Below are 25,563 nucleotides of genomic sequence, written 5' to 3'. Positions count from 1 at the left end.
GAGTGTAGAGATAATTGACTGATAAATTTAAAACTACAGGGGAAATGTGAATATATTTACTGCACTGCGCAATATTCAGAAATTCAAAAACTGTGCAGGATTCAAATCAAATGTAAATGGTGTTATAGGAAAAAAAGGTTCTGCAGAAAATCAATTGTGAGGCAGCATAGTCCAGGTTTTTAAACTCTGGAGATAAAGTCAAATCCTGACACTGCTCCTTGCCAGCTCTGTGCCCCCAGGCATGTTATTTAACCTCTCTGAGCCTCCGCTTCCTCACTTACAAGTTGGGCAGCTCAGTGAAGCTTCACTGAGCCAGTGCCCACATCAGATGTGAGAAATCAAAAAAAACAAAAACAAAAACAAAAACAAAACAAAACGCCACAGTCACTCATATTAGCCAGGGTAGAGGAGTCATTTTTCAGGCTTGGACAAAGGTCATGTTCTCTGTTCAGACAAGATGAGCAGTGGTTTGTTTTTGACTTAGTCCACGTGGTCTGGAATCACCTTGTTTATCTTGATGATTTGTGAAACTGTATTTAACAGAAAAACACAAGCCCTAGCTGTGAGTGCAGGCCAACTTCTGGACTTCAGGCCCTTCCTTTCCCTTGTCCAAGCTTAGAGAGGCTTAATGCTATGTAGGATCTGAAATTTGTGATTCTATTAACCCTAATGCATGGAGTCACTGTGGGGTTAATAATGCTGTTTTCCTCCTCTGACCCACATCAAAGTCTATCAGCAGAGATAAAAGCATTACAGGGCAGAGAGAGGGGCATCCCAGATCCCGCGAATTTGCCTACTCTAAACAGGTTCTGCCATCCGCTGCATCAACACAAAACATATGAGACTTTAATGAAAAGAAATTTTAATACAATTAGTAAACAATACAGGAAAGGCAAAGAATATAGTTTCTAAATCAAGCACCCAAAGTTACCCATCCCCTTGTGGGTAAAAGTCCACCCAAGCAGGATTGGTCCAGAGCAAGGCCCCAAAGGCTGCCACAAGTCTAAAGCATCTTCCAGTGGGGACCCACAGAAAAGGATCAGAAACAACCAGACAAGTCTGGAAGGAAAAGAGTAAAATCAAAATCAAGATAAAAGTTTTCATTGTTAGCTAAGCTATGGAAACAACCAAAATGCCCCAAAATAGATGACTGGATCAAGAAGATGTGGTACATATACATGGTGGAATATTACTCAGCAATCAAAAAAGATAAACTCATGCAATTTGCAGCAACATGGATGGAGCTGGATGGGATCATGCTCGGTGAAATAAGCCAGAAAGAAAAAGAAAAATACCGGATGGTCTTACTCATAGCAGGAATCTAGAAAACCTAAATAAGGGACCAGGGAAAAGACTAATTATAATAAAGTAAAAATCAAAATCAACAAGCAACAATAAACTAGAGACACAGTGGGGGGGGAGTGGTGAAGTGGGAGGGATTAGGGTCAAAATAAGGGGGGGTGGGAATTATATGGGGAATACAACCAACATGAAAATGCATACATTGTGCAAAAATGAAAAATGATGTAAAAAATAAATAAAATTTAAAAAAGGGAAAAAAAAAAAGTTGCCATTGTTGTCCTCCCCACGAGTCTAACCCACATTGTGTCACCTAGTCTACAACCAAAAGGCAAGCGCAGTTTCTTCATATGTCTCTCTGCTCCATGTGCCTCCTCCAGGTCTCCTTCTGGCTCCATCCTGCTTCCTTCCTTCCTCAGTCTCCTCTGCAGCTTCTCCCTACTCAGCGCCACCCTCCCTTGGGCGGGGCAGGAAACCTGGAAACTCCCCCTTTCCTAGGGACCACCCTGTTACAAAAAGAGATGAAAGTTAACATACAGGTGATATGTTTTTTGGGTTTTTTTTTTTAAAAAAGATTTATTTATTTATACAAGAACTGGGTTACAGGCCAGAGGTGAGGGAGTGTGAGAGGATTCACCAGAGACAGATTGGGGAGCAGAACAGGCAGACAACAGAAATACACTGCTGAGGGGAGCAGCGGGCAAGACAGGAGAGGTCTGCTGTGCCATGTGGGATTCTTGCTGGTTGGCCTGGATCAAACCCACGCTGCAGAAGCTGTGGACAGCTTCACAGCGCCACTCTCAACCCACTGCGCCACCAGGGAGGCCCTACAGGTGATATATTTTATCATTCCCGCTAAGATGGAGAGAAACTACTAAAGATGGGATTTTACTACTAAAAGTTTGAGATGGGTAAGTAAACATTTCAAAATTAGATGCAAAGTAAAAGGTACAAAATAAGTAATTTCTTACTACTGAGATAATAATTAATATTAATAGAAAGACATATCCCCTCCAACTTTCTCTACTCTCATTTCCTTAGAGTAAGCTTCAGGGCTTCAGAGAAAGTCAGTGTAAGGGCAGGAAGGGGCACAGTGCAGGTTTTCTGATCCAGCAGACGGGGTAAAGGAAGAGTCCTGGAGCCCTCAGTGGCTTTTGCAGGCTTTTATTGGAATTTACCAGGTACATGGCTGGGAAGGGGTACTGGGGGGCCGGGAGGCTGGCAGACCTCCCAGGCCCCAGCAAGTCTTCACTCTGTCTGGGCTCTCTGGCATTCTCTGGTGGCCTCTGCTCTCTCATGCTTCTGCTTCTCTCTGCTTCTAGTGGCATCTCCATGATGCCGCCCTTATAGGCCCAATCTTAGCCCAGGTGAATCCCATCTATGCAGGCCCACACCCCACTCCAGGTGCCCGCCATCAGGCATGCATTCAGGACCGCAGATCCATCACCAATCCTAATGGCGGGAGGGCAGAAAAACCTGAATCTTTTTACCTTACCCTACAGTCAGTTACTAATAGTTCTAACTTGTGTCTATTTCACTGATAAAGTTGTTCTTTTCTCAAGAAATATTTTATGGAGCATTCTATTAGTTTGCAAGGGCTGCTATATCAAATTTACAGACTGGGTGACTGTAGGGTAAGGTAAAAAGTATCAGGATTTTCTGCCCTCCCGTCATTAAGATTGATGATGGATCTGCGGTCCTGAATGCATGCCTGATGGCGGGCACCTGGAGTAGGGTGTGGGCATAAGTAGATGGGATTCACCTGGGCTGAGACTGGGCTTTTAGGGGCAGCGGCGCAGGGACACCAGTAGAGGCAGAGAAGAGAAGCAGAGAGAAGGCCGGAGAGCCCAAATAGAGTGAGGATTTGCTGGGGGCTGGGAGGACTGCCAGCCTCCTGGCCCCCAGAACCCCTGCCTGCCATGTGCCTGGTAAATCTAAATAAAAAGCCTGCAAAAGCCACTGAGGACTCCAGGACTCTCTCCTCCTTTACCTAGTCTGCTGGATTAGCAATCCTGCCCTGTGTCCTTCCTGCCCCTACAGTGACTTAAACAACAGATATTTATGTTCTCATGGTCCTGAATATTGTACATCAAAGATCAATTTGTCATCAGGTCTGGCTTATTACTGAGGCGTCTCTCCTTGGCTTGTAGATCACCGCCTCCTTCCATGTCTTGACATGTTCTTCCTCTTTGTAAATCTGTATCCTAATCTCTTCTTTTAAAGACACCAGTTATCTTGGATTATAGTCCACCCTAAATACCTCATTTTAACTTAATATCCTATTTAAAGACTCAACTCTATCTCATTATAGCAATGTTCATATGTACTAGGGATTAGGGTTTTGACTTAGGGGGGACACAATTGAATGCATAACTAGCACCTACTGTGTGTCATTGTTCTAGGCAGCGTTGCACCTGACAATGATTTGGGTAAGGGGAGCCAGAACATTAGGAATGGAAGATTATGGATTCCATTAGTGTCTTGTATGATGGAGGGTTCTTGAAGTTGCTGAAGATTTAAATCAAGGAAGTGATGTGGTTGTGGAGTGCTTGTTTGGATTTTGGTGTAGAATTTAGTTTGTAGGTAGACAAAAAACAGTTAAGAGGTTAAATCCAATAACACAGTGAGAAATTAGGATGGCAGTGGCAATAGACAGGACCGCGAAGACTCAGGAAATGTTTAAGTGGTTGAATTAAAAGAGTGAAATGACATCTCAGAAGGAGACAATGAGGGAGAGGGAAGAATTATGAACAACTCCCAGAGCTTTTAACTTAGGTGCTTGTGACATTATTAACTTAGGTGGAAAAATCAAGAGGAGGAATGGATTTATAAGGATTCAAACCTGGCTCTTTTGAATTTAAGATTCTTTTAAAGCTAACCAGTATACAGTGAAATGTGAATTCGGAGCTTCAATAGGTGAGAAAGCCAAAGATAATCACTTTGATGTCATCCAGATGTAGTTAAAGCATTGAATGTAGATGAGTTAAGGCAAGGAAAACACAAAATGTAGGAAGAGGCAGCATCTGAGAAAAAAATAACACACTTAAAAAGAAGCAGGGAGGAAATTGCTCATGAGTGAGTCAGGAATGTGTCTCCAGAGAGACAGGTTCCACAGAGTTCAAGTTTGAGAGAGCTCATAGAAGAAAAAATATAAAAGTTAGAAAGCGAAGTGGTGAATGTAATGATATGCACAAAAATCTTAGCACTGTCCATGGGTATAATGTTTTATTAAAGAATCTGAGGCCAAAGGAAGACGTAGTTCAAGTTCAGTGTTGTGAACTCACTCAACAGTTTTCCTTTCAGTGACGGATGAGGAAGAAAAGAATTTATTTGAAAGCCCTAACACATCATATATTATTATGCATGATAAAAGTATACTTTTTAGAGTGAATGAGTAGATTTTCATTTTTTCTTAATTTGAGGTAACATTGGTTTACAGCACTGTATATGATATACAGCAGAGGTATAGGATCGCATCACTTCAGATGCATAGGTGTATGTTACTTACCATACATGCCACCAAGACTCCCATAATCCTCTACCATAGCTCCAAATACGTTATTTTTACAGTATCCATTGCAAACTGCCAGGAATGCATCAGGAATTAATATCACATGACTTATTATAATGTCACATAAAAGTTTAAAATGCCTTTTGGATTTGGAAATAAGAAAGGCATTCAAAATGTTGATTTAATTGGGATGAGAAGAACAATGAGAGAAGACACTAAACAAAGGTTCAGAAAGTAATAAAGAACAGTAGAAAAAATAATAGGGAATAAAGAAATGAACATGGCAGCAAGCTCAGTTATAATTATGAGAAAATATATGTGTCAACAATAAGAGTTGATATATAATAGGGGCAGGTAGTAAGTGCACAGTGTTATGATAGTTGGCATGGTTATTGGCAGAAAAGAGATGGAGTGGTGTCTGAAAGGTACTGCACAGTAAGGAAGAACCAGGTCAAGCTTTCTCAAAGGAAGGGAAAATTTATTGCTCCCGGGCAGATTTCACCAACCGAAAAAAGGTGGGTGTCGGTGAAGTCGTGCAGGTTGTCAGGGGAGACAGGTTTTTATGGAGTGAGGAGAGGTCAGGTGGTAAACTGGGTTGTGTGGTGGGAAAAAGTTTGGTGGGGGGAGGTTCATTGTCTGAATCCTCTAGGCAGGCTTCTGCATTCCTGCCCCCAGGTGGGCTTCCTGGTGGGCTTTTGCATTCTGCCTTCCTGCATCAACCTTTCAGTGTCCAGAGAGCAATGCAGAGTCTTGAGAAGTTTTGTGTCTTTTATTATTTGTTGGGTTTTTTTTTTTAAAGATTTATTTATTTATGCATACAAGAACTGAGTTACAGGCCAGAGGTGTGGGGGATGAGAGGATTCTCCAGAGACAGAGTGGGGAACAGAACAGGCAGACTGACTGAAATACACTGCTGAAGAGAGCAGCAGGCAAGTCAGGAGAGGTCTGCTGTGGCATGTGGGCAGCTCCCCAGCCAGGGATCAAACTTGTGCTGCAGCAGCCGTGAACAGCTTCATCGGTTGCATCTTAACCCCTTGCGCCAGCAGGGAGGCCCTATTTTTTTAAAATTTATTTATTTATGCATACAAGAACTGGGGTATAGGCCAGAGGTTTGGGGGGAGTAATGAGAGGATTCACCAGAGAGTTGGGAGCAGAACAGGCAGATCTACTGAAATACGCGCGGAGGGGAGCAGCGGGCGAGACAGGAGAGGTCTGCTGCGCCATATGGGGTGCTCCCTAGCCGGCTGGGGATCAAATTCATGCTGCAGTGACTGAAGATAGCTTCATAGCTCTGTCTTTAACTCCTGTGCACCAGGGAGGCCCCTATTTGTTGGTTAAGATAACTAAGACCATGGTATATTTAACAGATAAGAGCAAAAGCATGTAGAAAGGGGAAGTTAAACATATAAATATGGGATAGTAAAAGTCCAGGCAAACACAGAGGAGAAGGATCCAGAATAGTGTTCTAATGTTGAAGAGCACTAGACCCATTTTCTCTTAAGACTGGACAGAAACAGATAAGCATGTGTGTGGTTATAGAATAAATGGTTAGGCTTTGCCCTTGATAATGATGATGATAGGAGATATTGCTTCATACTCTCTGTTGATGTTAGAAGAAAATCAACTCCATAGAGAAGAGACCTGGAAAGGCTAAGATCCAAAAGTAGCTTATAGGGATACAGCACTGGAGTGGGAAGGAAGAAATGAAAGTCAAACAAGATCTGAGGGTGGGAACCCTGTGGCTAATGCTTAGAAAAGGCCACTCAAATAACCACACTTAGAAGCATTGTGCTGAGCACTGACCACACACTGCTCTGAATACAAAGACTAGTTGTTATGGTAATGTACTGAAACCCATTTTTAATTAAATCTCACAAAATCTAGTTAATTAAAAAGCAAAACAAGGAAAGGGAGAATACACTATGAAGAAGAGTATTCCTATTTTACAAAGACAAAATCAACCTTCAATGATCTGTCCAAATTGTTCTGCTAATAATCAGCACATCTTGAATTTGATCTGAAGTCTGTCCGGTGCAGAAGCTGTGCTGTTTATTCATCTATTATGGTTACACACGGCGGTTGGAGTCTCTCAGGATGCCAGCGGAGCTTACGGAAGTGGTGCTGATGCTGATGTCTTCAGGGAATGTTGAGGAATGACCTGAAAGTCTGGAGAACAAAAACTGATAGCCAAAGAATTTTACCTTCAAAGGAATAGCAGACTTTGTCCACGAATAAAGACTAAAGATGTAAAAGTCTAGGGGTCGTAATGGGGAGAAGGCAAGGAAAGGCAGCACGGGGCTGCAGGGACTCTGAGCAGTTTGGCTGGGCAGGAGGCCACGTCCTGTGCTTCAGGGGACATGGTTCCAGCTAAGGCGTGGACTTGGCAGAAGCTCTGTGAGTAGATTGAATTTGCGGAATGTTTGTTTCCAGAAAGATGCAGGTTCCAAGAGGCTTGGGGAAGGCAAAGTTGAGTTGAAGGTAGACAGACACAGAACCAACAGTACAGGATTTTTCCAGATGCTCCGTTTCCTGTCCCAAATATCTTATTTAGGTGGGTAATGGCTGTAACTGTTTTTTGTGATGTTTGAATTTTTTTGCTTTTTGTTAAAGTGATACATGCTTATTCCACCCTAATCACAGGACTGACACTTGAGCTTAAGAGACCTCTCTCCGTCATTTCCCCCTTGCATATATTTGATTTCCCTCATTTAGATTTCTTGAGCCTTTGGTCACTTACCCACACAAGTGCAAGAGGGCATCTTTCATGGAGAAAAAATTTTTTGTTAATTGTTTTTTATTTATTAACTAGATTTTTTTAAGTTTTAATTTTAATTTCACAATTGTTTTTAATACACTGTCACAGTATTTGGTCTTTTTAAAAAAAGATTTATTTATTTATGCATACAAGAACTGGGGTACAGGCCAGAGGTGTGAATGGGTGAGAGGATTCACCAGAGACAGAGTGGGGAACAGAACAGGCAGATTGACTGAAATACACCCCTGCAGCAGGCAAGACAGGAGAGTTCTGCTGTGCCATGTGGGTACTCCCTGGCTGGGGAACGAACTTGTGCTGCAGCCGCTGCAGTGAGCTTCATAGGTTGGGTCTCAACCCCCTGCACCACCAGGGAGGCCCAATATTTGGTCTTTTTCAAAGAAGATTATATGTGCTTATTGTGAAATTTCAAACACTTCAGATAGAGATTTAGGTGGAAATGAAGTTTTCATCTTTACCCTGAGATTGCTAGGTCCATTATCTAAAGGAAATTACTCTTTAGTTGATTCTATATCATTCCAAAAGTTTACTATGAATTTTCATTAAATAAATATTAAATTAACATCTTTTATCTAGTAGAACATTGTATTAGAAGTCAGGGATGTGAAGGCCAACCTATATATTGTATTAGATTTAGGCAATTTAAAGAAATTACAGCCCACTGTGAGAATCAGGCAAAAATCAAGAAAATAACAAACTATCTAAAAACAGTGAGTGAGAACTGTGAAATAAACAGAGTGCTGTCATTGAAAGCAATATGCATTGTATACCAACCTGAAATTTGCTTTTTCACCTGCTGACATGATCTCTCTGGAGCAACTCATTATCCTTAATTGCTGGATAACATTCATGTCATGTTTATACCATAAATCATTCAACCAGTTCTTCATTGATTGACATTCAGGTTGTTTCCCAAATTTTCCCTCTTCAAGCACTGCTGCAATAAGCATCTTCATGCTCAGACCTCTGTTTTGTTGTCATCTGAATCTCACCTGACATATGCATGCAAATATTTTCCTCAGCCTCTTTAATTTGACCAAGGTATATTGTGCCATCCAAAATCATTTACTTGTTTCATGTGAGTTTCCAGAGTATCTTAAGATAGTGTCTCCCATCTGTGAAATTACATGAGTATTTTCCTATTATTGTTACATATTTCATTGTGTTCTTTTTACTTTTAGATTTTCAGCTATTTGGGATTTATTTTACATGGTATGAGGTGCTCTCTTCTGAATAAATACCCAAATATACTGGCACCATTGCGAATTAAATCAACATAGATTAATTCCTCAGATTTGCATAGATCTATTTCTAGATATCTATTTAATAACCTATTTTTATGTTGCTGTGCCAATACTTGTACATACTTCAGAAGTTAAAGTTTGATTGCTATACTTTTATAGTAAGTTATAATTTCTGGCAAGGCAAGTTCCCTTTCATCGTTATTTTATTTTTTAAAAGCTGCCTAATAGCCTATTGTATCAATACCAATACTCCCTATTGACAGACACATGAGCTTTTGCAGTTTACATTTCCTATAACAAGGTTTGTTCATCATTTAGTATGATTCTATAAGGTGAATAGAAAACAAAAGTGACATGCTAATATGTTTCTGATCTGCTACCAGTTCACTTACTAATAGTTGACTCTTAGGTACACAGCTGCATTATTTTTGTAAGATGCAAATTTTCATTTCACCCAAATTAACTGCCATGACTCTATAGTGTTATTCACTATAATGTCAACCCCACAAATGTTAAATCTTTCAATATCAGGGAACTAGCATGAAAGCAATTTGTACCATACTAACTTTACTGTATACACAACCCTCTGACCCTCAGAACATTAGAGATAGAATGCTTAAATTGATAAGAACAGTCACCATACTGTAGAGAGACATAAGAAAGGGGCAGACAGCATCAAACCAATAACAAACCTTTACATCTGACTACAAAACTGAGGTAACCAGAGGAGGGAGTGGAGCATGGTGGAGGATTATTGGTACTTTAGTGTTGGAATGGTATGAAAATACATTTGTACAGGTTTGAACCTAAAACCCCTAAAACAAACACAATGCTGTAAACCAACGTTACCTCAATAAACATAATTAAGGGGGGAAAATGGTTAAACTGACAAATCCCTTGAATATCATTTTCTGGTGGTAATTCTTGCTCACACCCACTGACAAATATTATCCCCTAAGGTCTTTAAACAAAAATCTTAGAAACAGAGGTATGATGCAATTGACTTGGCTTTCCTGGTTCTAACAGTGACACAGGACCTTCATCTGCAAAGTCCTTTTGTGTCATGAACTCGTGAAAAACACCGTGAGTTAGTTCCTCCGGCTGCTCATGTAGCAGTGGGTTCTGATACTAAGAAATCCTGCCTTTCATGCTGACCTTCCCAGGGTGTTTGCTTGCCTCTTAAACATTAAAAAGAGAAGTTCCATCCAACGTCTCTAAGGACTAATGTACATCAATATTCTACAGTCTAAGAGTGTAATTGTCAAACCAGAAGTGGATTTATTTACAAAATATAAACTACTTCATAAGTAAGTGATTGTTGTTAGCACCCGTGAAAAAATGGAAACCTTTACATTACAACAGAGAATACAAACTTGGTTTAAATCTCTTATAGATAATGTCAATCACAGAAAATTTTAAGTGTTTAGCCAGAGTACTACTGGTTTCAGTTTCAATTCCTATCAAAGGAAAGTCTGAGAGAGGTGATAGTTAGCAAAGGTCAGTGGGATGTTATAAATCCTATCCATGGACCAGTGGCTGGAGCCCTAGTCCCATTTTTATTTTATTTTATTTATTTATTTATTTTTGTGGGACCCTCGCCAATGGCCTGGGAATGAACCAGCGCTGCAGAGGCTACGGGCAGCCTCGCAGCCCAGCGCTCAACCACTGCGCCACTAGGGGAGGCCCCATTTTTATTTTTATACTGTATTTCCTTACCTTTCAATCAGTTGAATTTAGTGAGCTGTCATTTAGTTTTATGACTCTGGCTTTTGTTGAAAACTTCCACACCAACTATCAACATATAAATTTGGTGATTCCACCTGTCATAGGACTTTGCATACTATATATCACTCAGTATCCCCACAGTCAAGTTGTGCCTAAGTGTTTTTTTTTTTTTTAATTCAGTGTTGGAAAAATTGTCCCACCCCTCAAAGAACTGATATGCTTCCCCTGTGTGAAGAATTATGACCCCATTTTTTTCAATTTCAGGAAGTTCACTCTCAAACCTGAAGAGCCACTCAAGCAAATATAGGTATTCCTGGCTTCTGAAAGTTCACATTATATCACTTCACTTCAAGAAACATTTACATTAGTCCCTGTCTTCACTAATCTAAAGGAATCTGAAGAGCATTTGCACTTTTACAATAAAAATCAAATAGCAAAAATAGTAGTCAGGGTTGGTTTTGCAGCACCGTGAGAGCAGAGAGCAGCCTGAACAGCAAGTATCACCACCAACTGCCTTTTCTGGAAACTACTATCTTATCATTCCTACTTTATTATATGTTAATATCACCTTAGATTTTATGTGTAGTTGGTATGATTTGGTAGCTTATCTTTGGGGTCAGGGAATGCTCAAAAGTTTTTCTATATAAATTAATGGTAATTGCTTCTTCCCCTTATACCATTTCAGATTATGAAAGTTTTCATAAGTGATGTTGTTCTTGGTTTGTGAATTTATATTGTACTTTGACATGGTTTTAGTTTTCTACTATGTTTCTTATTAAGTCTTTCGGACACATATTTTTTTTAAATTGTGTTGTTCTTATCAACATAATGTCGGTTTATGACACTATATGTGATTTAGGGGTATAAGTTCATACCTTTACAGATATACAGGCCTCTTTTATCATATTTTATGTGCTTTTGATGAAATGCCTCAATTCTTTTCTGAACTGACATGAAAATACCCAGCCCAAGTAATCCTTACCATGAAGAATTCTACTTTTGTTTCACCCAGCACTGCTTTCCTGCTTTTCTGGATTCCTGAGCACTTAATATCTCGAGCAAACATTTGGCTCTTACTTTTCATCATCTCTCCTTGCATTGCTCACAGCAACTTTGCCTTTCCAGCTAAGTGAAGATGTTATATTTTCTGTATTTCCCTATAGTTCTTGGTGACACTCAAAAATCACTTAAGAAGGAAAGTAAGGGGGCCTCCCAGGTGGTGCAGTGGGTTGAGCGCCATGCTATAAAGCTGTCTGAAGCCTCTGCAGAGTGGGTTTGATTCCCAGCAGGCCAGGGAGAAACCCACTTGGCATAGCAGACATCTCCTGTCTCGCCCGCTGCTCCCCTCAGTAGTGTCTTTGGTCCGTCTACCTGTTCTGCTCCCCGCTCTGTCTTTGGTGAATTCTCTCACTCCCTGTACCTCTGGCCTATACCCCAGTTCTTGTACAAATAAATAAAAAATCTTTAAAAAAAGAGAAGGAAAGAAAGGAGGAATAGGAAGAAGAGGAAGAAAATAACACAAGTATGAACTTCACATCAAAAATACATGTGCTGCATGTAGGGAAGAAGATGAGGAAAAAGAATATTAAATTTAAATAAATATCTAACAATAAAGATAAATGCTTAGGCTGTGGGGCGGGAAGAGAGAGAGAGATTGTTTCTGTCTCTACAGATGGGTCAGGTGACAGGTCATGAAGCACATGCAATGGCATAATTAAAGAGAGTTTAGCAGAGAGATAATTACAATGTGTTCATAAACAGGTTAATGAACACTAACAGGGGATCAGGGGATCACAAAGAGCCCTGGGAGTAGCAACAGTACAAAGCCTTCACTATAAACTTGGGAAAGGAGCAGTTACCAGAACCCAAATAGAGTACCTGTAGGAAAGAGGTCCCTGATAGAAGAAAGTCATGACCAAACTACAGCTGAGCAAGGAGGGATCCGAGGTCCCCTCTAGGGATTATCTTTCCAGGTGCACAGAATTGAGTAGGAAGAGATGAGTAGTAGAGGGAGGGGAGATTAGAGGACCCCACATTTTGCTTTCATTGTCGGTGTTTGCTGCAAAAGGATACTATATAATTAAGTAAAGAGATGGTGGGAGGATAATTATTTGACTAGTTATTGTAAATACATGGGATAAAGCACAGAGATTAAAAAAAGCCTACATCTCTTCAATGGATACACTAAATCTTCAGAACTCCATATGATCATGGGCTATTATTTAAGGCTCCAACTGTCTTTTAAATATTTCAAAGCATACCTTTATTTTTTGAGACAGTAGAGCTGCCTTCAGGGTCATTTTTAGGTTTTTGTCCCATACAAGTCTCTTAATCTGAGAGGATTCATCCCTTAACATATCAGGCCTTTTAAAATATACCCATTACAAATTCAATTGATTAATTGACATGTCTTCTTAAGACATTTGATAAACATCGTATTTATTTTTGCAGATTCCTTTTTATGTATCAAAAAAACCTCATATTTTTTTCAGTTCCTAAACACATTTTTCTCCCTAAAGAACCCCTAATCCATAGGTCCTGCACATGCTGTGGGTTACTGGAGATAAAGTGAGCCTGACAGTCTTCCTTGGGCTTGTATAAAGCTTATCATTTGACAAGATCACCTCTAGGGTTCGTTATCTGAGGGTTGGGTATGATCTGGTTTATTGTTTCCTGTCCCAGGCCTCCAGAATCCCAGCTTATTTCTTCTTTAAAATTCCAGTTGTTCTTGGGTTTTGCTTTAATTCCTTTTATAAATATGTCAGTTTCTGAAGTCCCTTGGGGATGGACAAGACATATGTTTCCATGAGCTACTTTTGGTCTTTTCTAAGTTATCTTAGCAAACACTATCCTGAATATCCATGCAGGTATTTAGATAAATGACCAACTCAATATTACTAAGCATAGAAATGAATTTTCTTTTGTGTTATGTGTGGCAACAGCAAACAAATGAAATGCCCACTATATGTCAGGTTCTCGCTGTCCTGGGCACTGTCACATTCATACTGTCACTTAATCTTCTCAATAGCCCTTTGAAGTGGCTATTTCAATCCCCAGTTTAAACAGACAAATCTGAGTCTCAGAGGCTCAAGCGAAATGCCTGAGCCCATATAGCACAGGAGGAAATTCCTCACGCCCCCGGAGTCAATTCCACAGAGAAATTCAAGACTAACTTTTTGATCTTTCCTACTTTGGCAGAAGTTTCATACTAGTCTAAAATAATAATTTTTACCTTTTAATGGAACATTAAATTTTTTATGTTAATACACCTGTAAATAATTATAAAAATCAATTAATCTCATTTTAGTAAAATGATTATAACCAGAGGGAATAAAAATAGAGCAAAGGAAAGTCTCCTCTTGAATTTTTAGCAACACTTTCCTGCTGTTGACGTCTGCAGTGTAGCTTTGCCTGTCTTTATAACTCAAGAAACACAGACGATAATCATTAGAAAGGGTCATTTTGGTTAGCACAATCTCCCTTCTTCCCCCCCTACTTCCTGAATTTGCTATTCAACTTCCTCATGTAAAAATAACTCAATCATGAGTCTATATTTGAGCTTTAAAGTACTTTATGAATGGAAGGGACTTTATAGATATTATATTACTAGATTATTACTAAAATGCAAACTCCTTGAGGGCAGAGAGTTCTGTCTATTGTATGCTTTGCCAAATCTCAGTGACCGAACTGCTTAACATAGTATGAATACACACAAAAATATTTATACATTTATCAGAGATATTAATGATATTCTTTTCTCTCAGAAAGCCTGAAAAACTATACTCATTTTTCACATAACCCCTAGTAGGTACTTCCTTAGTGAATGGTTCTATGGCGGACAAGCAAAGTCTGATGTCACCAACTGTGTAGATAGTTATTGCCTGATTTGGATTTTGTTTAATTCTCAGTCATAGATTCCTGAGACTTGATGAGACATTTATGTGAACCATGATCCCTGAGAGTGCGGGCAACATAATTGTCTTCTTGGTCACCACTTATAGCTGTCTTCTAGGACAATGTCTGGCATAAAGGCACTCAATAGACAATTGTTGATACGTTAGCAATGAGAGGATCCAAAATCATAATAATTTAGCACAGTGTACAACATTAAGCATATGTTTAGTATTCATTAAATTGCCTTGACTATAATGCTCATAAAAAGAATCATGCTAGGCATTCCAGAACTAAGTAGGCATTATATTTGAATTATCAGCTGTTTGGGATTATCTGTGGGGCTCCTCCCATTTTTAGGATAGAAAATTGAGATCTTACTGCACAGCAAACTCCATAGTTCTGAGTAGTCTTCAGTTTCCACTGGACTAGCTTAGTCTATTTCAACTATGGCACAGTCTTAAAACTACAGCTTACCATGAAATGAAGTACAGCTCATTAATCTAATAAGTTGACCTCTTTCTAATTAGCATTTTAGTTATTTCCTTCCTTCTTTCCATTCTGAATGTCATATAAGAAAGTAAATGCCAAAAGGCAAGGATATTGACAGCATGGCAAAGTATGAAAATGTATAAGAATAGTGAGTGACTAGTAGGCAAACTTGATGGATAGACTCTTGACATTATAATGTATTTATTGTCCATTTTCCTGGCACTTGAGCTCTCTGTATTGTACCAGGTCAAGTTACAGAAGTTGCAAGATTCTATTCACTCATTCCCTCTGATTTCCATAAGAATTAAAGTGGCTTCGTTTTGATTCCAACAAATGTAACAAAACAGTTTTTACATTAGGTTTAATGAATCTGAAAAACATAGATAGCGAATAGGAGAACACTCCAAATCAAAAAGATCACACACAGCTAGTCTTCTTTTGACTTATGATTGGCAGGTTGCCTGTAACATGGATTTCATTTAATAGGAAATAACTTTTAACATATATAGCATGAAATTATTTACTTCTGAATAAAGCAATCAAAAATGATTATGGGAGATAGAGTTTGTGGGGGTAAAATGATGCCACACATCCGATATCACTGATTGAGTAAAGAAGAAAAGTGTTTAAATAAATGCATGCTATCATCTTGTCTATGTAACTGTGCTACATGAGTTCTCCAGGATATATTAGCTTTCTCAAATATTAATAAATTAATTTTTATATAATTAATCACAAAATAGGAATACTTAGGTAGTTGGAAATTCTAATGCAAGGCCAAGTTCTGCCACAACAGGAAATTTTTTTATTACACATAAATTTAACTTAAATTTAATTTTTTTGCCTATTTTTTAAAGAAAAATCTTGTACCTTATGAACAGACAATTTTCTTCCTTTTAAGTAGAGTTTTGCAAATCTCTAGCTGAGCCATTATAAAGATCTTTTAACATGCTCTTTTGTATTTGAAATATCTCTTGCTTGAAATTAAATTCAGTCCTAAAATAGCTACTATATCATCTCCTAACCACTTCCCATTAGTAACAGCAAACTCCAGAGATTAGAAGAGCAGCCTCTGTAGACCTGGAAACAGAACCTTATGGATGATTTAGGCATAAGACTTGACTGTTCCTTAAGGCACAACACATGATATTTGTTAATATTAATGCCAGACAAAAATGAAAGCTGACAAAAGTGAAATTATAGTAATGTAGAGACTAAATCTAAACAGAGTTCAGATTTCATCTTTCAACAGTATTTATTTCAGGGCCATAGGAACACTTAGTTTATGAACACTTGGCTTAACTCTCCCCAAGTGCAGGTAGATTCTGGAGAAAGTATATAGTACACATGAGCTCTCTTCACTGCTAAGGTTTATAATCACTGATTCATCAAACAAGGTAAAGTTTTGTGTTTGAGATAAATTCCCTCATCTGTTGTCATGATTGACAGGTCCATTTGGTTGATTTTATGGGGGAAGGGAACAGGAACAGAGATTGACTCACAGTACAGAGTCCTCAGGTTGAAGGCTACTTTGTATGACCGCCCATGAGCATCTTCTATTGTCACATAATCTCTTCAGAACAGTGTTTTTAGATTTATAATGGACAGCTAAGGCTCTTCCCTGAACATCAACACAGTTATTCTTTAAACACGGCTCTATTTCTTTGGTGAAGCCTCCTTTGAGGTGCTAAATTTAGTACTGCCAATCAGAGGAACAGGTGGTATGTGACACTACCAAATAGGTCCCTCTCCCATCATGCTTCCCGAAGAGAGCCAATCACAGGGAGCCCTGCAGGAGGATGTGGCCTGTCAGCAGATCTGGGGAATATAAAGGCAGGGGCCTGACGCTGGCTCTTGAGCAGTCGTGCATTCCCAGCCTCGCCTCGGGTGTAGGGATTGCATAGAAAAGCAAAACTACACAGTCTTAACTGTGTAGTTTTGTTTTTAAGATTAGAGGCTCACTGATTCATGTTGAGATGGTCGAAAAAACCAACTCGCTATAGGACGTCGTTTCAAAAGCAACCTTGGGCTTAGTCCCATCCTTTTCGGGCACTCGTGAGAAATCAGGTGAGTAGCATCTTTTTTGGTTTTTAATAGTAGAGTCCCTTTCTTACTCATTTCTAGCTCCTGACTATCTTTGAATGACAAATGCCTATACAAAGTGTTGGTCTAACTACTTCTCACTGGTGATCTACTCTCTGAATCAGCTTGTTAAGATCCATTTTAAAAATATGTGAACATTTTCCTCTAAAAGGTTTAATGCTTTTGCATAACAGCATGGTCAATGATTCAAATTGTTTAAATGCACCTAATATTCTAAATGTGTTCAAGTTAAGGTTTGCAAGGATCACAGAAATGTTTGCTTTTTTGTAATAGGCTCGTTTTGTCTGTTGAGAATGTTCAAGGTTATAGTACTCAGTGATAAAGTGAGACACACCAAGAATAGCTCTGATAAAATGCATGTGGTATCAGCTACACCCTGATGACTTTTTAAGGGAATCAACTGCTGAGGTATCAGTTGCAAGACAGTGACAGAACACTTGCCTGCTGTCAGTCAACATTGGCGAGTTTATTTTGGGGGCATGACATTTTAGCTGCATACCATCAGCCCTAGTTTGACAAAGGCCTCTAAAGAGCAAGTGCTAAAACACCAAAATGTATGTAGATGATAGGAATTAAAAACAATTTAGGCCAGACAATATATTTAGAAATTTGGGGTTAAGCTGTGTAATTATCTCTTAAAATATTCAGAATCTTATTATGATATATTTTAATTCAACTCATAATCAAATTATATAATTTCAGCTAAATGTTGATGCTAAGAAGAGTAAGAAATAATATATTAGAGACTTTTTTTCTAAATACACTTTGATTTCCATCTTCCTAGAATTAAATTACTAACTTTTACATACTGCTAAATACATAGATATATAATACATAAGTAGAGTTTAAGACTATGGCTTTTTTTAGAAGATGCACTAGCTTGCAAATAGAAAAAGTTAGATACTAATAGATAATATGCTACAATAATTAGAAACTCTTGACAAAAGTTTCATAATAACTTTTGGATATCATCTGAATTTTCCAAACACAAATTTTATTATTTCAGAGAATTTTAGTTTAATTTCCTATGTAACTAAGCAGAAATTTACAATAAGGCACAGAATTATCATTAGGAAAATTATTGCTCCATAAAATTTTAGTTATCAAAAAAACTATGAAAAATAGTGTGAAGCAATTAGCAGTTGAAAATCCGCTTTTTATTTCAAAATAGGGGAAAAGTCACACAGAATTACAAGGTTTTTATGCATCAAAATATTGTTCACATCATCTCTCTGATAGACAAATGACTTTCTTCTACTTAAAAAAAGGCACTTGACTGAAAATTTCTTATTCATTTCTTTGATTTTGAATGTTTATGTTATATATAAAGCATAGCTCTTTTCATCTACATTTTACACCAATCTTCCAATTTTATTTTACCATTTGCATATTTTTTCCTTATTAAGATTTCAAATCAGTGTTTTTCTTTCAGTGCAATAAAAATTTGACTACCCATATACACTTGAGTTTTCCTGAATATCCACTTTAGCAGTAGCAACATTTATTTATTGAGCAATTACAATATGAAGAAATATTGAGAAATAACAAAGCACTGCATGCTATCTACAAAAAGTTTGCATATTTGACAAGGTTTGCCAAAACTTTTAAAGGAAGGAATTTCAAAATTCAATTTTTTTAATTTAGTCATTATTTGAAACGATCACCTGATTATTTAAAGTAATATCTAAATCTATGTTAACTTTATAAATATACAGTGGGTAAAAAATATGTGGAGGAAAGAAATAATTACAATAATTGTCTCTCAAACATTGAACTGGTGTGCAGAAACTCATTTTACACTTTTAACACATTGTTTATTATTTTCACCACCCCACCCCACCCCCCACAATCCCCAGATTTCCCTTTTGGTAAGACTGGGTTTCATTCTTTGACCACTAGGGTGCATTCCTTGCTCGGCTTGTCTATTCTTTTTTACATTTTCATTTAAATTTGTTAATATATTGGGCTTCAAGGCAACTCAGATGCCAACTGGTCAGATTCAAGCCTCAGAGGAGAAGGCCTGAACATCGCCTATGCCCACAGGCGACTTGCAGAGCAAGCTGTGTAGAAACTGGGTGTCTCTGTCACTTACAAAGTAGCTCCAGCATTGCCCTGAGCTATAACATGCTAACTGATTTCTCTTCCTTTTCAGAGTGCCTGAAAAGATGACAACTCAAGCACCGACGTTTAAGCAGCCGTTACAAAGTGTTGTGGTACTGGAGGGTAGTACCGCAACCTTTGAGGCTCACGTTAGTGGTAAGCTTCCACCTGCACACTTTCCTCTGCTTTCTTCATCTCCCCTCCAGCAGGCTGACTTTGCTCTAGGGCTTGGTGGCATGCTCTTAAGCCCTGCTTTTCCTTTGTAAAATTGGTCCAACTCTATGGAAGGGTCGTTATAAAGGTGTACTGCTCACAAAGTGCTGACAAAATCTGACACTATAATGGTGTGGAAATGTTTTATTCATATTCATAATTATGCATAGCAATATATTTGCATTGAATTAAAATTCCTGTCAGAATCCAGCTGCTAAGTAGGGCCATATTTGTTTATCCCACACTTGGGTTCATCTGCAGAGCCAGACTGGAAGCCCAGGATTTAAGCCCAAGCCCGGCCATAGAGCTGCTGGGCAGGTGACCTGCCTCCATTGTTTTATATGGGAAACAGTGATACAATTGACTTTCCTCAGAAGCAGAACTTTTCACTGAAAATTAACTAAAAGCTAACTCCTAATTTTTTAATCTTTTATTTTTAATATTTATTAACTCTAGTAAATTAGAAGATGTTCCAATCATTCTGAAATGACCACAAATAAGATAGGCCCTTCTGGTCTGAGGATTAAAGAGAAATAAGTATTGGCCTTAGAATTTTATTTTTTTAGAATTTTATTTTAAAGTAAGTTATTTCTTTTTTCCCTTTATAACTCAGTTCAGGGACAGTTCCGGAAAAATGAATGTTTTCTGGGGCCTATCCTTTTGTGAAAAAGATGGGAATAATATACAATATTATAAATAGTCCTAAAATTATTTAATATTCTCTTCTGTGTTATCATAACTGTTCATGGAATCATAACTGGTCATATAAGAGTATATGGGTGAAATGAAAATCATACTTGATGAATCTGCATGGTACAGTGCCTTTTTTTAATTTTATGGCTTATAATATAGATATAAAGTAAGATTTACTTTTCCTTTCTCTTTTATGTACCAATCCTATTCATAACTGGGTAGTACTTTATTTTAGATTGCACAGTGTAAGCGCAGGAATGGCCACGGAGCAGGTTTTCTATGATCCCATGCAGACGGGATAAGGGAGGAGAGAGTCCTGGAGACTCTCTCCAGTGCGGGTTTTCAGGCTTTTATTGGGATTTACCAGGTACATGGCAGGCAGGGGTCCTGGGGGGTCAGGAGGCTGGGAATCCTCCTGGCCCCCAGCAAATCTTCACTCTTTCTGGGCTTTCTGGAGTTCTCTCTGCTTCTCTGCTCTCAGCTTCTCTGCTCCTGCTGGCGTCCCCATGATGCCACCCTTAAAAGCCCAGTCTTAGCCCAGGTGAATCCCATCTACATGTGCCCACACCCTACTCCAGGTGCCCGCCATCAGGCATGCATTCAAGACCGCAGGGTTCTGTCATCTATCCTAATGGCGGGAGGGCAGAAAAGCCTGACACTTTTACCTTCCCTACACACAGGTACCATGTAATCACTATTTTCTGTCATATATGCATAGAGAGGCCATTTCAACCCTTCTAGATGTGTCATAAACTCTGACTTCCAAATAATTTACGTGCAAATCTTGCAATGCCCAGTTACCACTGAACTGAGCAAAACACATATGGTGTCACTGGGAACATTGCCTTGTAGAGTAGTAGAATCTGGCTTCTTCATAGCTTCTTGTTCCATCACACTATGTGCTAATAAATTCTTAGAAAAACACCGCTGAAAATATTTCATACCCATGAATTAGTCAAATAAACTATTCACTTGGCCACAGTGGGAGATTGGCTACTATAAGAAAAATAAAATAAAACTTTCTCTTGGTCATCTGCACCTCTTCAGTTTAAAAAGAAAAATCATCAGCCGGTAGGACAAATGCCAAATAAACAGTGCTCTAAATTTGCCTCATGCCTTCTGAGCACACAGAATTTTAATCTACTGAAACCATCAAACCGTGCTCATGTAGTGCTTAGCTCTACAATCCATGGTGGGTGAAGCAAATCTGACTTTTCTACCTGCAATTCCAATTACACATGTTTCCAGATACTAGGTTTGGCATTGTGAAGAAATGCTCTCCACCATTTAGCATTTTTCCTAATTGCTCCTTTGAAACGCAACAGAGTTTAGGAAGGTGGTTTCCCTGCAATTGCTTGTTTTTTTTTTTTAATTAATAAATTTTATTTTTATTCCCCGTACAATTGCAATCCCCCCATTCTGACCCCAATCCCTCCCTCCCGCCCCCCACCCCCCAAAAAGTGTCTCTGGTTCATAGTTTTTGTTGATTTTGATTTTCACTTTCTTATAGTTATTCATTTTCCTGGTCCCTTATTTAAGTTTTCTAGATCCCTGCTATGAGTGAGACCATCCGGTATTTTTCTTTTTCTTTTGGCTTATTTCACTGAGCATGATCCCTTCCAGCGTCATCCATGTTGCTGCAAATTGCATGAGTTTATCTTTTTGAATGCTGAGTAATATTCCATGGTATATATGTACCACATCTTCTTGATCCAGTCATCCCTGCAATTGCTTGTTAAACAGAACTTTCAGAGCCCTTTGCTGCCTTTGCTCTTCACTTGTTTGAAAGATACAGTAGCCATCTTTTATTTCAGTTTCCTGGTTTCTTGTATAAATCTCTTTCATGATTATAATGATGTCTATTAAATTGCATCAGATAGAGCCTTGTGCATAAGATGGAAATCTTGTTCTCTGTATGCTACTGCTCACAGAAGGTCCTTGGAAGAATAAGCCAGCCTCCTTTGGCCTCTGTTCCCTCCCCTCTAAAATGAAGGTGATGGCTTCCACGTGGACCCACAGACCTTCCTTATGATCTGCACATTCACACTTTGTCTTGTTGCTGGCAAGTTTTCACTATAGCTTTTACAGGTTAGGACAAGGTAATGAACATACTAGACAGGACAGAACTTTGCACTGCCTCATTCAAACATGACATTGAGTTGTTTTTGTTTTCCAGGTTTCCCAGTTCCTGAGGTGAGCTGGTTTAGGGATGGCCAGGTGATTTCTACTTCCACTCTGCCCGGCGTGCAGATCTCTTTTAGCGATGGCCGCGCTAAACTGACGATCCCCGCCGTGACAAAAGCCAACAGTGGACGATACTCCCTGAGAGCCACCAATGGATCTGGACAAGCGACTAGTACTGCTGAGCTTCTCGTGACAGGTAGGTTGGAGGAGGCTGTCCATCCCTGCACCCCACTGCACACAGGGCATCACCAGTATGTGGGGAGGGGTCGGTAAATGCCACGGTTGTTGTAGCTGTGAGGAAGAGAATAGCCCACTGGAGGCTGAATTGATAGCATAGTACTTTGTTTTATGGAATTTAATTTAACTTTCAAAATGCAACACAAAAGGGACTGAGAATCAGTTCCTCTGTACACTTATTAACACTCAAAAGTATACTAAAGAAATGATTTAAATCATATTTTTGAATAAGTAGAAAAAATTCATACCTTGTTTGTAAGCCTACTAAGTAAGGAGAGAGATCTCTGGAAATTCACATTTTTAATAAACATCTAGATGATTCTGATGCAGGTGGTCCTTTTAAAAACTACCCATTTAAGAAATACTGTTCTTAATATAATGTTTAATGATTTGTGCTTTGCTTTCCATTTCTAACTGTATATACACAGCAAATATGCATAAAAGAAGGCAAATGCTTCTTTTTGATTCAAAATCATGGCACAGTTTCCCCAGAAAAATTATCACCAGCTTCATGACATGTCACTTTTCTCCATTCATTTCTGCACAGTAAAACACAAAACATTGGTAATGCACATTGTATTACTTTACACATTACACAACAATATTTTTCATTGCCTTCTTAGTGTTACATACATTTATTCAGTAAGCTATTTCTTCAGCACTGTTCAATTATAGGACTGCAGTTGACCTAAACAGAAGGCACATCAGGTAACCTCAGGTATGAAGTTTAACATCAGTTCAGAAAATTCAGAAATGGAAAATGCACAAGCTCGGTAGCATCTGCTGTTTATTACACACACACAAAAATCAAAATTAATCCCTTTCACCCTTCATATCCTATAAAAATTTTCTTTCAACATCATTCACCGTAAAATCCCTTCTGTGGCATAACTCACATTAAACCTTGTCATTATGTGGATTAATATTTTAAATGCAAGTAAATATTTGGGTTATTTGAATCCTGGTCAAATTGGAAACTATCTCAGGGTAATTTTAAATTAAATTGACATTAGATGGTTCTGTACCTCATAGTTGTGTCTATCAAACCAACCTTTGCTGTTCTTTTTTATGCAACTTACAGAAATATGTAAAGTTGTCTTAACATGTTAATATTGTGCTAGATATAAGATTGGGAGGAAATACCAGAAAGATTCTCTAGAAGTTTTATAACAAGACCTAGGCTTTTTCTTTACCAAAAAAACCTGGTCTCCTAGAACTGCTAAACAAAATAAAGCAATTGAAGGTGGCAGGATTGCCTTCTGCCACCTCCTGGCTCCACTTTCTGCTGTCATCTGCTGGATAAGCTGGGCTCAAGGACAGTCAAGGAGACTTGGTTCAGTGAGTCCTCACCACCTGTTTTTGGGACTGGAGCTGTGATTGTTTAAAAATAGCCTGTTGGGAGTACCCTGGCTGGCAGGCCTGATTTTCATCTCTTCTCCCTGCAGCCGAGACAGCGCCACCCAACTTTGTTCAACGACTGCAGAGCATGACTGTGAGACAAGGAAGCCAAGTGAGACTCCAAGTCAGAGTGACTGGAATCCCTACACCTGTGGTGAAGTTCTACCGGGACGGAGCCGAAATCCAGAGCTCCCTTGATTTTCAAATTTCACAAGAAGGCGACCTCTACAGCTTACTGATTTCAGAAGCATACCCTGAAGACTCTGGGACCTATTCAGTAAATGCCACCAATAGCGTTGGAAGAGCTACTTCGACTGCTGAATTGCTGGTTCAAGGTATGTACTAGAGGTTGAAGAACAGATAAAAAAGGGGGGAGGGATGATTTAAGATGAAATGGGCCAGGGATGCCCCTACCTCCACTCCAAGGTCCTGCTGATGGTGTGAGCTGAAACCAAAGCTGGCTTTTTAACATCCATGAAAAGAAAAGTCACTGGGTTTCTAAGCTGGAGCTGAGAATCATTGAAGCAGTATGTGGTTATTTATTAACCCCAATATAAGTGAGAAAATATTGCCATCAAGTCATTTATGTTTTCAATTACTGGCAAATAATGCAATTTTAAAATTATTCTAAATAAATTTTTATCTAATAATGAATATTTTCAGCTTTTCAACTTTTAAAACTGATTTATGTTCATACAATGTCCCAAACATTCTGCATGTTCTTCCATTGAGACACCTAGAAAATTGGATTAACTGTGTTATCATAATTGGCACAATCCCTTTAAAAATGATACAGTTTGCCCCCAACTAAATATTTATTTTCCCCCTCCTATAGGTGAAGAAGTAGTACCCGCTAAAAAGACAAAGACAATAGTTTCGACTGCTCAGATTTCAGAAACAAGACAGACCCGAATTGAAAAGGTATTTTTTCTTTACTGTTAGTTTTTTTTTTAAAGATTTATTTTTATTTATTTATTTATTTATACAAGCACTGGGTACAGTCAGAAGCGCGGGAGGGTGAAAGAATTCACCAGAGCCACCAGAGCCAGAGCAGGCAGAGGGACTGAAGTGCGGGCGGCAGGAGAGGTCTGCGTGCCATGTGGGACCCTCCTCCAGTGGCCAGAGAGCAGCCAGGGATCGAACCGGCACTGCAGAGGCTGCGGGCAGCTTCGCAACCCAGCACTCAACCGCTGCGCCACTGGGGAGGCCCATTTACTGTTAGTTTTTTAACTTTTTAGATTGTTGCTTTGCCAACCATTCTTCCTCACCCTAGATTTTATTTTCATCTTTTACAGAAGATTGAAGCCCACTTTGATGCCAGATCAATTGCAACAGTTGAGATGGTCATAGATGAAACCACTGGGCAACAGCTGCCACATAAAACACCTCCCAGGATGCTTCCTAAACCAAAGTCAAGGTCTCCAACCCCACCATCCATTCCAGCCAAGACACAGTTGGCTCGACAGCAGTCTCCATCGCCAATAAGACACTCCCCTTCTCCGGTCAGACATGTGCGGGCACCGACCCCATCTCCTGTCAGGTAAAATCTTTTTAAAGAGATCAGGTGGGTGATGATGCATGGGTGAATTGGTGGAAGAAATTCTCTGGGGACTACACCTGCACAGGGGTGGTGGGGAGAGGGGGAAGCAAATGTTGTTCATGATGTAAAATATATATAAATAAATAAATTTTTAAAAAAG

At 39.0% G+C, this 25,563-nt stretch overlaps 1 protein-coding gene across 1 annotated transcript in view; it reads left to right on the top strand.

Moving 5' to 3' along the window:
- Positions 1-7,173: 7,173 nt before the first annotated feature.
- The window catches only part of TTN (titin), a 282,533-nt gene continuing 264,143 nt past the window's right edge, over positions 7,174-25,563 (top strand). Inside the window, exons 1-6 of the mRNA XM_054699459.1 lie at positions 7,174-7,204; positions 19,191-19,294; positions 22,221-22,424; positions 23,911-24,198; positions 24,699-24,784; positions 25,159-25,403. Of these exons, the coding sequence (XP_054555434.1) occupies positions 19,204-19,294; positions 22,221-22,424; positions 23,911-24,198; positions 24,699-24,784; positions 25,159-25,403 (914 nt within the window). The 5' untranslated portion in view covers positions 7,174-7,204; positions 19,191-19,203. The remainder of the gene's footprint in view (positions 7,205-19,190; positions 19,295-22,220; positions 22,425-23,910; positions 24,199-24,698; positions 24,785-25,158; positions 25,404-25,563) is intronic.

This window comes from Talpa occidentalis, unplaced genomic scaffold, assembly GCF_014898055.3.
Source record: "Talpa occidentalis isolate TD23 unplaced genomic scaffold, MPIMG_talOcc4v2.1 talOcc4.3, whole genome shotgun sequence".
Taxonomy (NCBI): Eukaryota; Metazoa; Chordata; class Mammalia; order Eulipotyphla; family Talpidae; genus Talpa; species Talpa occidentalis.
The sequence above is the reverse complement of the archived record's forward strand: the minus strand, read 5'-3'. Positions and strand labels throughout refer to the sequence as shown.